The 15,643-nt window shown below is 44.9% G+C and overlaps 2 protein-coding genes across 7 annotated transcripts in view; one reads left to right on the top strand and one right to left on the bottom strand.

Moving 5' to 3' along the window:
• AGO2 (argonaute RISC catalytic component 2) overlaps nucleotides 1–2,644 on the top strand; it is an 87,635-nt gene extending 84,991 nt beyond the window's left edge. For all 3 annotated transcript variants that reach the window (XM_081265626.1, XM_081265627.1, XM_081265628.1), the window contains one exon: nucleotides 32–2,644. In XM_081265626.1, coding sequence (XP_081121752.1) covers nucleotides 32–140 — 109 coding nt within the window. In that variant the 3' untranslated portion in view covers nucleotides 141–2,644. The remainder of the gene's footprint in view (nucleotides 1–31) is intronic.
• Nucleotides 1–15,643, bottom strand: part of CHRAC1 (chromatin accessibility complex subunit 1) — a 237,913-nt gene that overhangs the window by 218,441 nt on the left and 3,829 nt on the right. For 2 of the 4 annotated variants that reach the window (XR_014018794.1, XM_081266347.1), the window contains exon 3: nucleotides 4,937–10,035. Coding sequence is in view for 2 of the 4 variants with exons in the window: in XM_081266347.1 (XP_081122473.1) it covers nucleotides 9,866–10,035 (170 nt within the window). In the remaining 2 variants the exon portion in view is untranslated. Of the gene's footprint in view, nucleotides 1–4,936; nucleotides 10,036–11,829; nucleotides 15,462–15,643 lie in introns of those variants that run through there. The other 2 variants (XM_081266348.1, XR_014018795.1) reach the window with 2 other exon arrangements.

The raw sequence follows: 15,643 nt of genomic DNA, 5'->3' as shown, positions 1-15,643 counted from the left end.
GCTGTTCTCTCTCCCTCCTGTGTCCCTGCAGTGCTGAGGGGAGCCATACCTCGGGGCAGAGCAACGGGCGAGACCACCAGGCCCTGGCCAAGGCGGTCCAGGTCCATCAGGACACGCTGCGCACCATGTACTTTGCTTGACGTGTCTAGTGTCCAGCGATTGTGCACCAAGTTGGATTCACACGAGACCAGCCTCACTCAGACCAACAGACGCCCAGCCCTCCGTGACAGCCAGCATCCAACATGAGATGTCATTGATTTTATCAGATCTCCATTTTCCAGAATGCCTTCCGTCCCAGATTTCAAACTTGGATTTTGAACTGCAGACCTGTATGAGACCCCACTGTCGTAGGAAATATGGTTTGCCAAAATCTATGGGCTGCTTATTAAAATAGAATCCCGTGTTTCCTAAAAATCCTAAAACCAGTCTATGAACTCAGGGCTTTAAAACATTTTTTAATTTATTTGGTCATTCAATTTACTTGTTTTTAACACATAATTCTCTATGAAATTGATGGGCTCAAACTAGCTGTGAATGTTCTGAGAGTGAAAGCAACACAAAAAATTGTGGTTTTAAAGCCTTGAACATTCTGGTGTTGTCACTGAAGTTGATTTCCAAGAGGCGTGGTGTGCTTGTGGCCTGGCTGCACAAGCTCAGCCCCAAGGGCAGGTGGCCATGCGCGGCATCCACAGGTGTGTCTTGCTCTGCCATTGCCTACCTCCCATAGCGTGAGCCGAGGTACAGTGGCAGAAGGAGGGCCACGTGTGTTTACAGCAGTGACATGTCCAGAGAGATTGGCAGATAAGTGCCATTTTAATAACAATTTATTTAAAAAGAGAAGAAAGACAATATACCGACAGTCTAATCATAAGATTTGTCCTATAGGACTGTGACGTTTATTTTCCAAAGTTTCTAAAGAATACGGGTCTGTGGTGAGAAATACAGTACAATCCTTTTTCACTGTTATGTCTTTAATGTAAGAGAAGAATATATATATCTGGTTTGCAGTATTAATGTGATAGGTAGATGCTGTTTTCCTTTTGTTGACTACGGGGTGCTTCTTGTGACCTGTTTTGCATATCAGGAGGTTGGAGCCTGGAGACAGGCCACCTCTTGTGGCTCTTAGTGCTTAAGTACAGGAATATGCAACTGACTTTGTGTGACAGCCATCTGCCCCCAGTGTGGACTGTGTGGCCTGTACCTCCGGGAGGGACGGCGTGTCCACCAGTCACTCGCCACCCTCCCTCTGCCTCCTCCCCATGTGTTGCTCAGCCGATGAAGCACAAATGGAGTTTATTTATTCTTCCATCGCTGGGAAACAAGTTCATGTATCAGAGTGCACTTCTCCCTGCGTGCAGTCTTGTCAGGCGAGTTTCATAGGATCTATGCACTGAGACAGACGGAAAGCTGCTGCCGGTAGCTCTCTCCTGGCTGCAGTCAGGGCAGTGGAACCTGCCCTGGGAGGATCGCCCATGGAGATGCCAGCAGAGGACACAGAACGCTCTGTGGGGATTTGTATCCAGGGCCCCAGATGTGGGTTTGCCAATCTAGAAACCATTGCACTAAGAGTGACGCCACAGACAGCTTAAAGGTAACAGCAGATGTGGCTATTTGTGCTGAATGGGCCTGTTGTCCTCGTGTGCAATCTGAGAATCATGCCCATGCTCCATGTAGACCTTAAGGAAGGGGACAAGCCTCCCCTGTGCTGCTTTGTGCTCTGCAGGTTTCCCCTCTCCCTGCCGATGTCCCTTCCCCATCCCTATGTGATGTTACCTCTGGCACTGCGGTGGAGTGAGGGTCCCAAAGGTGGTGCCTCATGCTGAGGTAGGCACCCACCTGTTCCTGTCCTTCACTCCAGAGGTGGTAGGAGTGTTGGTGAGCCCCTGGCAGAGCATCCTGGGCCTGGGCCTGGGCTGGCGGCAGTGACAGGTGGCTGTGGTCGGTGAAGATGAGTACTCAGTGGGGGGTGTCTGTGTGCATGTGGGTCTCTTACTAATGACATTAGTCTTTTCTTGCTGTATCTTTTTTAATCTTTTTAAGTGACAGCAGCCTCCGCTCTAAGAAGCACTACAGCTGTCTGTTGTCTTATTGGCAAGTGGCACTTTTTCCCGCTTCCAGAAGGACACAGATACACTGAGCTGAGCTCACCAGGCATACTGAAGCTGAAGAGGGAATGTTTTGGCTAGTAAATTTTTAGAATCTGAAATTTAGTTTCAGCCATTCTTAGAGACATTTGGAACCTTGTTTCCCAAAGGTGTTTCTCTACCCTCTGCAACAGGATCTGGGTGTCAGAGAAGGGCAGGTCTGGTTCAAATGCAGATTCTGAGCTGTCTACAAACAAACAACCTGAATCAGGTTCTGGGGAGTGGCTGGGCATCTGCATTTTTTAAGGTATCACTTGCCAGCTCTGGAGTAGCTGGGGGGGGGGGCGGGGGCTTCTGAGGACTTCTTCCCAGGGCACCTTCAGGGAGGGCCTGCTCAGCAAAGCCAGGAGGTGTGAGAGAGTACAGGCTGGCAGGAAATCAGACCTGGTTTTGTTTTGTTTTGTTGTATTTTAGCTTAGTCTTGTTTTGATCACTTTGAAGGATAAGTTTTCTTTGAAGAAGGGTACTTTTTTATAACCCTCTGCTTGTTTTGTAAAACTTTTAAAACTAAAAGCATTAACAGACCAAATGTCCCCATTTGTCAGCTGCATATCTTGTACGTGTCAGATGATTCAGAATTTAAATGGCTGTAGTCACAATTTCTCAGGTAAATAATTGTTTAATAACCCCATTATCGGCATAAGTTTTGAGGCAGCGCAGTAAGTAGCGTGAGTCCCACCCCGTTCACATGGAAGCCAGGAGCGGTGCCCCTCCGCCTCTGCCCACACTCGTGCCCCAGGAAGCTGGCTCCCAGGTGGCTCCTTGCCCCTGGGGCTCCTATGCTTATGTTCAAACTTAAGGGCTGACCGCTCAATCGCTGGCTTTGTCCCCACCCCACTGTTAAGTAAGGTGTGCCTTGCTTTAAGCAAACTGAATGTGAAGATGACAATGTAGAAATCTGGATTCATCTAAAAGGAAAACTGGGATTTATCTCTTTAGAAGAGGCCTGCCAATTAACAATGATTCTTCCTGGGACTCTTCCTAGTATACTTTAAAACACTCACTTTTTAAAAACCATTAGTGAACTCCCGTTGACCACTCTCTCTCTCATGCTCAGCAGCTCCTCCCTGTGATACTAAGTGATGCAAGGCCCAGGAGACCATTTAAAGGAGAGCCCCCTGTGACATTAGCAAAGATACCATCCTGTCACTTGGTGGTTGTGAGCTCAGATTCCTTGCTCAGAAAAACTTTGTATGACTGGGTGGGTGTGTCTGTGCTTTTAGAAAGGGGTCGCTTGCTCTTGGCCTGGGTTTCCTACGGACAAGTCTGTGTACACACTTTCTGGCATCCATTCTAGGGTCTGCTTGGTCTTCTCCATATCACCAGGTGGCCCTGGCCGGAGAGTCCAAGCCTCCTGCTGCCTGCCCCCACCCCCCTCCCCAGGGCAGGCGTGGCTGCCCGCAGCGAGCAAGCTGGTGCTCTGGGCCCTGCTTGCCCCATTGCTGAGTGCTCATTAGAAAAAACATTTAGGTTCAGTTCCTGCAGCGGGATTCGGGATTGGGGGAGTTTTATTGTTGTTGTATGTTGTTTTTATTGTTGTTAAATGCAAATATTGCTATTTATTTTTTATTTTTTTCCTTTCTGCTCTGGTTTGATTTGGCTGATGTGGGTATTCCAGTGCATGGTACCTGATATGGTAGAAATGATTTTCCCCAACTTTTATAAATGACCTAATGTTTACCTTCAAGGTTGCTGGATGATTTTATTTTTGAAAGCCACAAGTGTAGTTTTTCTGGATGAATTGTTTTTTTAATATACGCAACAGTGTGTTTTCACATTGATCTGCCGGGTGGTTTAAATTTTATTTTTACAAGGCAGTTTTTCAGTCAAATTATATATTTGATACAATATGTCAAGGGCACACCAGCCATGTGCCATGCAGTGGGACACCAGAGGGTCAGGGGCCTCTGGGGGTTGGTGGCCGCTCCTGGCTGCCCAGGGTCGTGGTAGCACTCAGCTTGTTGCAGGGGTTCCCGGGAACTGGGTGGGCCTTTCAGTGCGGCTGTGGTCTGGCAGGCAGGTCCAAGGGACTTCACGGGCATTCTCCTGCACCTATGGCAGCTCCATTAGGAGGTGCTTTAGACGTTGACCTAATTAGACAGTGGACAATCCCAGTGGCCCCGACAAGCCATAAGAAGCTCCCCTGTGACCTCTCTTTGACTCATCTCTGTGCTCATGAGAAAAGGAATGTATAATAAGTAGAAACAGATCCTCGTCAGTGTTCACAGGCCTCCCCTGCAGAATGCACATGTTTTATTTATACTTCAAGCCCTCCCTTCTCCAGCTGCCATGCCAGCAGTCTCATTGCTGTGACGTGTTTCCATGTGGACACGGTGCACATGTGACTCTGTCACGGGGGGTGTCCCTGTTACATGCATGTTGACGCTTTTGTAAGGAAAATTTTTCAGCTCAAGTAATTGCACTGATTTTTTGACAACTTCTTTTTATTGTGTCCAACTTTGCATCTGCTGTACTTGTTTGAAATGATTGTAAATAGACTTGTAGTAGCAGAAATGATGTGAAGACAGGATGGACGCTGCTTGGCTTCACGTCTCAGTGTTGTGTGTTAGGGTGGTGCAGACTGGCCTCTGCCCTGCTTCCTGCTCGTTAGCCTCGTGTCTTGACCATTCATGAAGGACAGACAAGCCTCCTTTTCTCGTGTCTCTGACAGGAAGTTTCCGTCTGCTTTCCTGATGGCTGCAGAGTCAAACTCAAGAGGACTGACTGTAAACCTTTGGGACACTTCTTGGTCTGTTCAGTTTTTTGTTGTTTGTCATGGCTCCCCAAAGTACTTCCTTGTTGTTCCATCCAGCCTTTGACAGTTTGGGCAGAAGCATCTGCATGGCCCATATTAGCAGACCACGGGGGCCTCTCTTGCATCTCTTTGGCCAGCTGTCTGTTTAAAGCCACAAGGTCACTGTCATGTCAGACTGTCATTTGTGGCTGCATCCATTAATGCCAGAGAGACCCGAAGCCCAGTGCTTACTCATACATTGTGTTCTGCTGGATGCAAGGGACATGTTCCAGCCGCCATGTATAACTGTGTCTGTGGTCAGGCTTCCCAGTATCAGATACAGAAAGGAGCTTTCAAACCCAAACGGGTCGTGCGTGTGTGTGTGTGTGTGTGTGTGTGTGTGTGTGTGTGTCACATCAGTGCCATCATGTTGCCCCCACTTTGCTTCTGTGGATGTGTCCTGCCATTTTATTGTCTCAAGTGAATGTATTGGCTTAGCCAAGTCACTAACAGAAGGTGGTTTCTAAATACCTTTTAGTTAAAACAGATACAGATAAAAAGCTACCTCTGAAACTTCAGTAGATTCTTATTTGCTCTTAAGTGTAGCTATCCACACTGAAAATAGCCAAAATGTTGCCTGAGTAAACTGAATTTGGAACATCTCTCTGTTCAGTTCTGGCTTGAAAATGTGTGTGCCATACTGTGACCAGGGCAGCATCCCCCCATCCTCTGCTGTGGCAGTGGACCAGGGACTTCTCAGCGCTGTCCAGCTATGAGGGTCTAGTGCTCTGGGAGGCCAGGTGTAAAGGGAATGAAGGGCTTCCCTGCGCAGTTGGAGTGCCTTCTGCCAGGCCGTGAGGGCGGGGGAGGGGGGGTGCTCTGTCCTGCCTCCTGTGCTTTCCTGTTGAAGGGAAGCAGCCCTTGTTTTTTCTGCTTGCTTATAAATGGGTAAACAATGGCTTCCCCCGCCTGCTCTCCTCTCCAGTCTCACTCTCTAAAGTCACCAAGGTGCTTTAACACCGGCTCTCTTTTAAGAGACACTTTTGAGATAGTTGCAGAGTTTCAAAAGAGGGCAGGATCCTGAATTTCTGTCACTCCCCATTTATAAAGGAACTAAGGGTTAAGAGTAAAATGATCTGTTCCAACCCAGGGTCCTTTGAGAAGACCATAGCTCGAGTGGAAGGTCCTGCCGCCCACCCTGGGGATTATAACATGCTGTCTTGCAGGAAGTCTGGCCCCAGAGCACCAGTTCCTCTGAGTAGCCCTCAAGTGAGGACCCACTCTGCTCTCAGCAATGTCGTCCCCACGCCCTGCACTGTGGGTCTGTCGCGTCCCTGGCCTGCCTCGCTTCTTTCTGTAGGTTCCTCATGGTCTCTGGTCTTGGAGCTTTGCAGTCACTCCAGAGCCCCTCTTCCATTGGTTGGATTTGGAATTCTTGAGGGACAGGTGACAGACAGGTTCACCACTGTGTGTGTCTGGTGTGGAGATGGCTCTGTGCTTCCCGTGGCTTTGGCCCTGAGTGGCCTGATACATCATTCCCTGGAGAAGCTGCCTGTAACACTGTGGTTGGGGTGGGATGGGGTTCGGGCCATCTGGGGTGCTTCGATTCTGAAAGAGCTAAGTGTCCTTCACAGTCTGAGAATGTTTGGATCCTGCCCTCACACTGTTCTGTACCCCAGGAAGCATGGGTGTTTAGGTTGGGTGCCAGTGACGTCCCTGACTGGCCTCCTTGGCTGCTTGACTCCTCTGTGTTGGCCTTGGGTTTTTAGCCAGAGTCCAGTGCAGGGCATTTGAGAGAAATGCACAGCCCCAGCCCCTGCTGCACTTGGATCTGTCTGCCTGCTTCTGCACGTGACTCCAGGAGACAGAGGTGGCTTCTCCCACTCCAGGTGTGGGGGAAAGCTTATTCTGAAGGAAGGCACTGAGGACCACTGGTGCTTTTGCTGACACTTTTCTTATTGGTTACGGTGAGAAATTCAGATATGTTAGGTCTCTAGAGCCCTTGGTGGTGTGACTGGGGGTTAAATCCTCACATTGTCCCTCTCCCTTTTAGTGGGGGCAGTGAAAGGAGGCTGGATTATCTCCCATTTAAAACCTCCTTGGATTTAGATAGTTCTGAGTTAAAGCTGAAACACCAAATATTAACTCTTCTCATTCTTTCTGTAATTTCAAGGTCCTTAAAACCAGTGAGTTGATCCCAAGAACACCTGCGCCACCCATTGGCAGCGGGCAGGGGTGTGATGCAGGCTGCCCGGCAGAGCCAGCTGTGTGCACAGGACCAAGGCTCCTTGGCACCCCGGAGATTGTGAGAACAGTCTGAAGGGCGGAGTGGGGCAGGCCCCCACCCAAGAGGCAGGTAGCCCCAGGTCTTCCTCCGGGCTCTACCCGGGTCTGGAAACTCAGTCCCAGACTCTGTGCCTTTGAAGTCTGGTTCTCAGTGTCCTTTTGGAGTGGTGTTGGGGCTGTGTTTGTAGTGGGAGCAAGCCTGAGCCATCTGACAAGTCAGCTACTGCGCCGCCACCCTCAGCCCCAGGCTACAACCTGATGTGGGCTGTCTACCACTGCAGGTGGCCCACGGGTGCTGCTGGTGCCATCCCATCCCCAGCGTCTCCTACGCCCTGAGGAGCACACTTCTGCTGCGGTTTTAGGAGACTGGTGTGACCACCTCTTAGTCAGGCCTTGACCGTGACCATCAGCAAAGCCTGATGGTTTTGTTCCCTTGGTGACTCAGCAAGAATGTCTGTTGTAATGGAAGTAGATTGTTGAAACAGGAGTTGGAATCATGTGTTTGTGAATGTGTGTGACGTCCTCAGACGTAAGGTGCTCTTCAGTCCTTCTGTTCTTATCTTGTTGTTGCTGTTTTGTGACTTTCGGGGACACCATTTACTTGGGCCTGGTGTCACCTGAGCTGTGCACAGAGGGCTCCGCTTCCACGAGCAGTTTCATCTCTAGCTTTTCCAAGCCAGGTATTGAGCAGCTTCTTGGTCAGTGGTCTAATTGAAAACCACCCGTCCCTGTCAAGGGATGACCTTGTGGGTTTTGGTTGGAGACAGAATCCATCGTGTTTATTTTTTAAATATATGGAAAAGGCCTTTCCCTTGGCAGAGTCACTGGCTGCAGAGAGGGTGATTCATTAACAATTCTGGTTCCTCTTCAAAGCCAAATAGACCCATGTGACTAAGATTCTAAAGTATGTAGTTTAGCATTAAACTGAAATTCAAGTCCTGAGTTTGATAGTGGATTTTAATAGTTGTTAAAGGTATGAATTCATGTTTTATAACTGTAGAGGCAAGTGAGTTTTTTATTTTTAAAAAAGTTTTAAGAGAATAATTGTAAGTTTCTGTGCAGCAAAGTGGCTAAGAGCTCATTAAATATAAGCAGAGAATGTAGTATCTAAATCCAGATTTTTCCTTACCTCCGGTACACTTCAAGATCACTTGCCTAATATGTATTGAGGGGCTTTAGCCCTTAGTTTTATCAATTTTTCTAGTTTTATTTTATTTTTATAAAATAATTGAAAAAGAACCAAAAATGAATTCAAAAGTCCCATAATGGATCTTGCCCCTTCTTAATTTTACCCAATAGTAACACATTATAGAAGACATTTTGAATCAAAATGTATTATGACCATTTGAAGTTTACTGTTTTCTAAGAAGTCGAGCAGCTAAAGGGCCTCACTTCAGGTAGTACTCCATGTATTGTCCTGGACTCGGTCGTCCCTGCACGGTGGATCTGCGTGAACATGTCTTGTGCTTGCAATATGGAAACCATGCAGTGCTGTTTTGTACATTGACAGTTCCTGTATAAACACCATTATTTATATACGTCGGCCTCTCTGTATGATTTTTCATTTGCTACATGGATTGTATAATTAATTATAAAATTATAGTACCTGCTAAATCCAGTCTGAGGCTTCATGTCATTATCTTTGGTTTGATACCATTCTGTGTGTCATGAGGGTGTCCAGTGTTTGCGTGATGCTAGGCGGTAATGCCACTTTAAATTAAGCCTTAATTAGATACTAAATTTGTGAGATTCAGAGTATGCAAAAATGATAGGCAGAGTGAGTTTAAACTGTTCCAATCAATACACTATATCATAAATAAACAAATGTTTTTCTCTGAAGTTACAAAGGGAAGCATCTAGTAATTACCGCCCTCCCCACCCCACCCTAACCCATCCCTGCATTCTCTCTGGTCTGGCTTAGCTAATTGCCCTTGTTTGATGAAAATGGACCGTTGTTCATTTCTGTGGCAGTCAGTCCAAAAGACCTGTTCTGAAAGTCTAGAGACTTTTTCAGGGTTGTTTTTTAAATGTTTGATTTTTTTCCCCTCCAGTCTGAGATTTATTTATACTACTGGAGAGTACGATTTGGGTGTAGGTCTTACTTGCAAACCTGCTCATGTTCTATAAGCTTTCTTCAGGTAGTGCCACCTGTCATTGCTTCTGCATATGATTGAAACGGATTTATGTTTTGTAAAAGCATCTTCAGTTTAGAGATAAAATAGAGGGGACCCAGCTTTCTTTACAATGTGGATCTACCTCAGTTAAACAGTTGGGTGCTATTACTAAGTCTGTCAAATTAAATTGGAAAAAGTAACCAAACAGTGAGATGTTGACTCCACATGAAACTTGAAATCACAGTTTCCGTTTTTTTAATAATATTTTTATTTATTTTGTGCCTTTTATGTTGAACCCTAATGCATTTGAAAAATCAGTATAGAATTACATTGCAGATGGGGAGAAGAGCCCAATTGGCCATGGAATTTGATAGATTCCCAGCCAACTGCTGCAGTACATCAGAATCCCAACTACCCTCTTGTGGAAGGGGAAAAAATTATGTCTAAAAGCAAATTTACCGTTTAAAAAATTCCAAATTCTTCTATGCATATATTTAAAGCTATCACTTCATTTTCTGTGCCAATGAAGGGGCGGCCAAAAAAAAAAAAAAAAATCATAAGTACTTTCTTCATCGCTGTGTAGCCATTCATGCCCCTCTTCCTCTGGTGAATTCTCTAAGAGCTTCTTCATGAGCAGCAGATGGACTGCTGCTGGTCCATCTCCTGGCCCACCCAGTGCAGGTGCTGATGACCAGGAGCAGAGGAAGGGTGGGCTCACGGCTGTCTGGAGGCAGGTTTCCAAAGTTAGGAAGGCTTCCTGATGAGTAAGAAAATCAGATAGGAGATCGATGACTTTCCACTTTTATATTTGGCAGTTTACAATTCTAGACTTTTCCTACTATGGCAATCTTTTTTAATTCTTTGGAGGTAACACAATATTTTGGAGTCTTAAGAATTTGATTTTATAACAAGAAATAAAAGTTAGGGAACTTTCCTGTAGTATATAGTTTTACTATTTTAAGGAGATCTCTGAATTTTACAAGAGAACCAACATTCCTTAGTGGCAAAACTTTGAAAGTTGATTTGGGAGGCTTTTTGCTGTAGGACCTCAAAAAAAAAAATAATAATAATTCTAGTTTAAATGTTTTTTAATTTTTTAACTTCCATCAGGTTGATACATAAGCTATATTTTATAAAGAGTAAATCATCCTTTAGTATGCTGCATATAAAGATCAGAGTTGTTGCACTTTCTCGGTAATAATAAATGCCCTACAATTGGCTCGCCAGGAAGCATTTTGTTTTCCCCTAACAAGAGTACTTGGGGGCGGGGGTGGGGGGTGATTAAAATCTATATAGGTACCTCAAGAAAAAGAACCTGCATATGCTGCATTTTGTTTCTTTAGCTTTTACATGTAGCATTTTGTCTTGCTTTGGTTATTTTGTTTAGATATATGCTTTTTGGACCCCAATAGACTGTTGAAAGAAAATTCAAAGTTTCTCTTGTCGAGGTATAGTATCCTTTTTTTAACGTACTGCAATGTCTGATTCAGAGGTTGCCCTGCATTAGAGTACCGTACCCAGACACTCCTGAGGAAAGGGTGAGACGTTCATGGCAGACAGCAATGTGGCGGATCCTTTCTGTTCATGCTGCTCTCGATTCCCTTCTCCATGTCATCAGAGGCTGGAGACCTTATTTCTAAGCTCAAAGTTGAAAACCATGGCATTTTAGTTTTTCAACACAGACCTCATAGAGTCATTGCCATTGGGCAAGTGCGTGACCCTACAGTGCTGCTGGTGGCAGCAGCTGGTCGGCCTGGCCTCTGAGGAGCCAGCCTGCGCCTTTCTTCATTCCCCTGCACTCACCCCAGGCTGAACTGGTGGGGGTGGTCTGGATGGACAAGACAAACTGGTGAAGAAAGCTAAATGCTGAGACACTGAGCACCTGTTGTGTTTAAGCTTAGCTGGGTCCTTTCAAGTTTGTTTTTACAGCTTACTAGGTTAAGTAGTTTGCACTATTTTTGCAATAAATTCATGGAAAAACCTAACAGTTACTTGTTTTGTTTCTTACTGTGTGTATATAAACTAATATTAAAAGTTTGGCATAGTGTTTTTTCACCTCCTTACATAACCCCTAACATGCACAGAATGCTGTAAATCTGATAAAATATGATGTGAATGATATTTTATAAAGTTATTTTGTATGGTGTCGATTTTGTTTTGCCTCATAGTATGTCAGCAAAAATTAAATAAAATTCCTCGTATTTACAGCTGCCTCTTCCAACAATCTCCAGTTATTCACGAAGTCTGTCTGTGGGCGCTGCCTTGCGCACAGGTGCTGAGTCCGATTTCAAGGTCGAAACAGGCCTTGAGGGAGGAAGTCCAGAGCCCTCTTACACAGTTTGTGGGGGCTCTTCCTTGATAAATGGACTTGGCAGAGCCAAGCATTACCTGAGGACCTGAGCGGGACAGGAGTGAGGGTGAACGCAGCATGCAGGAGACCTACGTGGTCCCACACCAGCAGCCAGGGAGGAAGGACAAAGTGAAGGGGCCCAAACTGTTCTTGTTTCTTGCTGGTAAGTCCCTTTACCCCTCACCCTGGCTGTTCACACACCTCCATGCTGCTCTGAAATTCCTGGTGGTCTCATTCTGGGCTGTTTTTGACTTCTTCTATCTATACTGAAGAATAGGTGGTGCTAGGAGGACAGGAAAAGAGAATTGGATTAAGAAAGCCAACAGCTGAAAATCCCTAGGATGTATGCTTTGCTAAAGCAGGCCACTGGGTTTGTGTTTTTTTTTGTTTGTTTTTTTAAATATTTTTAGTTGTGGGTAGACTTTATTTTAGACCTTTATTTATTTTTATGTCATGCTGAGGATCAAATCCAGGGCTTTACATGTACCAGATAAGTGCTCCACCTCTGAGCCCAAGCCCCAGCCCACAAGCCATATCTTGTCATTTAAGTTACCATAATCCATTATTGAATTAATTATTACTTTTGACATTCTGGTCTCCTTTTTCTTTTTTATTTATTTATTTATTTTTTAACACAGTCAAGATGTAGTGATTTCTTAACGTATCTAGAACCCTGTACTACTACTACTCAAATAAAAAAACTACATCTGGGCATGGTGCTATACACCTGTAACCCCAGCAACTTGGGAGATTGTGGCAGGAGGATCACAAGTTCAAGTCTAGCATGGACAACTTAGTCAGATCCTGTCTCAAAATGGCCTGGCGGCATAGCCCAGTAGTAGAACACCCTTGGTTCAATCCTAGTACCACCCAAAAGAAGAAAGCTGCACAAAGTACCTTTGTGCCCACCAGCCCTGGAACATGTTAGTCAAAATCCAAAGAATACTCAAATTGATAAGAGATCTATGCGGCCCCGACCTGCACAGGCAGCTGAACTTGAGATCGCTTGAGTGAGTTTGCAGGGACACCAAATAAAACAAACACAAATTACCTTTACACAAGCTTCAGGCCAGTTTCTCTACTCTCGGCCTCAAGCTCCCCAAAAGGGAGAGCAAGAGAGCGAGCACGTTTGGAAGTGGGCTTTTATTGGGGGGGGGGGGGGGCTATTTAGAAAGTTCTATCCAAAAAAGGACAGAAGGGGCAGGGTTACAAGGGACAGGTGAGTAAAACTCAATCTCAGGGTGACACACCTGAAGACCCATCTTACTATCATCTGAGCTGTAAGAAATGTAGTGATTGGTCAGAGCCTTATGCTTCAGGACTGGAAGGTGTGGGGCATTCAGGGTGGCGCCCCACAATCTACAATATACTTACTATGGCCTGACCTATTAAAATCTCTTGTTCACTGTCATTTATTGAATGGCTAGAGGCAGTCACAATCTGATTGGAGCGACCTAAATGTAAAAGCAGTGCATGATGGTTAATGTTAAATGAATTTGGAAAGGATTCCAAAGAACTCCTTGCATGTGGACATTTTTGCTCTATTTGGATAAGCAGCCTGTATCAGCAGGAAATGAAAGTCAATGGAGGAAAGTTCTACAATAGAGTGAGATCAGTCTCATGGGCCTTGAATGTTAAACTGAGAACCTTCCCCATTATGGAAACACTACTTCTTAAGCTGCATGGTTCAACGAAAAGTCTAGTCTGGGATTTCAATTCCATTTCCACTAATGACAAAAAAGGTGTTAATCTTCATGAAATTACTTTGATACGAGGAAGGAGGCTGTAGAGATGAGGAGGAAACCTTCTTATATAGTATGTAATTATTTACTTTTTGGTACCGGGGAATGAATCCAGGGGTGTTTAACCACTGAGCCACATCTCCTGCCTGTTTTTGTGTTTTATTTAGACACAGGGTCTCACCGAGTTACTGAGGGCCTCGCTAAGTTGCTGAGGCTGGCTTTGAACTCACAATCCTCCTGCCTCAGCTTCTGGAGCTATGGAGATTACAGGCATGTGCCACCACACCCAGCCTACATTTTTTTTTTTTTTAAAGAGAGAGTGAGAGAGGAGAGAGAGAGAATTTTTAATATTTATTTTTTTTAGTTCTCGGTGGACACAACATCTTTGTTGGTATGTGGTGCGGAGGATCGAACCCGGGCCGCACGCATGCCAGGCGAGCGCGCTACCACTTGAGCCACATCCCCAGCCCCAGCCTACGTTTTTAACTGGTTAAAGAAAATCCAAATATTTCATGACACGTGAAAATTATAGAAAATTCGTATTTCAGGGTCCAGAAATAGTCATTAATTATTTTCCATTTAACATATTATCTATGGCTGCTTTCCTACTATAATAACAGAGCTGAGCAGTGGCTATCGGCCCTTTCCAGAAAGTTTTCAACTGGGAACAGCTCAGAGGCTGCAAGGGTAAAGTGGTGGATTGACCAGGAGGGCATTGTCCAGAGGGTGACAGAAGTGTTGCGTCTTAACTCTGATGGTTACTCGACAGAAGTGGATTTCTAAATACTTAAAACATGAGGAGCCGGGTGTGGTGGCACATGCCTCTAATCCCAGTGGCTCAGGAGGCTGAGGTAGAAGGATTGCAAGTTCAAAGCCTGCCTCAACAACTAGGTGCAGAGCAACTCGGTGAGACCTGTCTCTAAATAAAATATAAAAACAGGGCTGGGGATGTGGCTCAGCAGTTGAGTGCCCTTGGTATCAAAAAAGGGGGTGGGCACAGAAATGTCAGTTGTTGTCAGAGGGTACAGAGAGTAGGGGATAGACCAACTATAGGCAGCACAGGGTAAGCCTTTGGGTGATGGAACTATCCTGTGTATTGACTGGCTACAAATCTGCATTTGTGGCTGGTACAGTGGTAGGTGCCCACAGTTCCAGCTGCTAGTTCAAGGCCAGCCTGGCCAACATGAGACCCTGTCTTAAATAAAATCCCCCAAATCATACATTTGTCAAAATTCATACACTTGAAACCAAAAAGGGCGATTTTACTGGATGTAGGTTATAAGGACAGTATTCCAAGGCAGAGGCAGTATTTCTGCATTTCATTTGATAATCTGGGAGTTTACCTTTGGGAATAAAAGTGGGTTTTTGTTTTTTGGTTCTGAGCCACAGCCCCATAAAGAAATGCCTGCTTTTAAATTTTACAAAACTTTCAGGTAGTAAGCAAAGGATTAGAACAAATGAGTCCTAAAACTAGTTCCACAAAGCACATTACTGTAAAAATATGTACAGACCTTAATAGAAAAGAAAAAGTATATTTCTTTACAATAAAAAAATAAAATTTGAACAAATAGTCAAATTTTATAAAAATACATAACTGAAAGGAAGCATATGACTATAAACTACATATTTAGCTGAAACTAAATCCAGTTCTTATAAGAATTTCAGAATATAAATCATAAATCCACAGCTTATCCAGAAGCTTGTCAGAATCTGTCTGCAAGTTCAAAGGAAAGGACAGTGGTTTCAGCTGCAGGTTGGCCTGTCAGACCGCAGTTGCACTATTTTCCCTTCAGCTCTTCATGAAGTAGATGCAGGAGATGCTCAGTTTTAGTCATGAAGGAATATGCTGTACTGGAAATTTCTGGAAAGGGAGACCAAAGCCACATGGTGATTTGATTGCTTCAGAGCAAGAGGGTCACCAAGGAGGGTCCTGGCCAGGTGATTTCTAGAAGCCTTCTTCCTTGGTCTAGGACTCCGCTTCATCATCGTCACTTCCTTCATCGTCCTCATCCTCCTCTTTCTTCTCTTTAAGCATTTTCAGGTACTTACTAGCTAAAATCTTCTTTGGTAATATATCTTAAAAACATAAAGCTGACATCAGCAACTGGTTATGATAAACTAAGAATAGAACAGTACAAACTGAAATCAAAGAAACTGGTTCCTATTTTGACCTCTAGAACAGGTTCCAAAACAAGATGAAATAAATCATCAGGGAAACTAGCAATGCTACAGACCTGCTCCCACTCCACCAGCAGCAAACCATACTGTTTTTC

Source organism: Spermophilus citellus (genome assembly GCF_964194105.1).
Source record: "Spermophilus citellus genome assembly, chromosome: 14".
Taxonomy (NCBI): Eukaryota; Metazoa; Chordata; class Mammalia; order Rodentia; family Sciuridae; genus Spermophilus; species Spermophilus citellus.
Note: the sequence above shows the minus strand (reverse complement) of the source record. Positions and strands in the feature narration are given on the sequence as shown.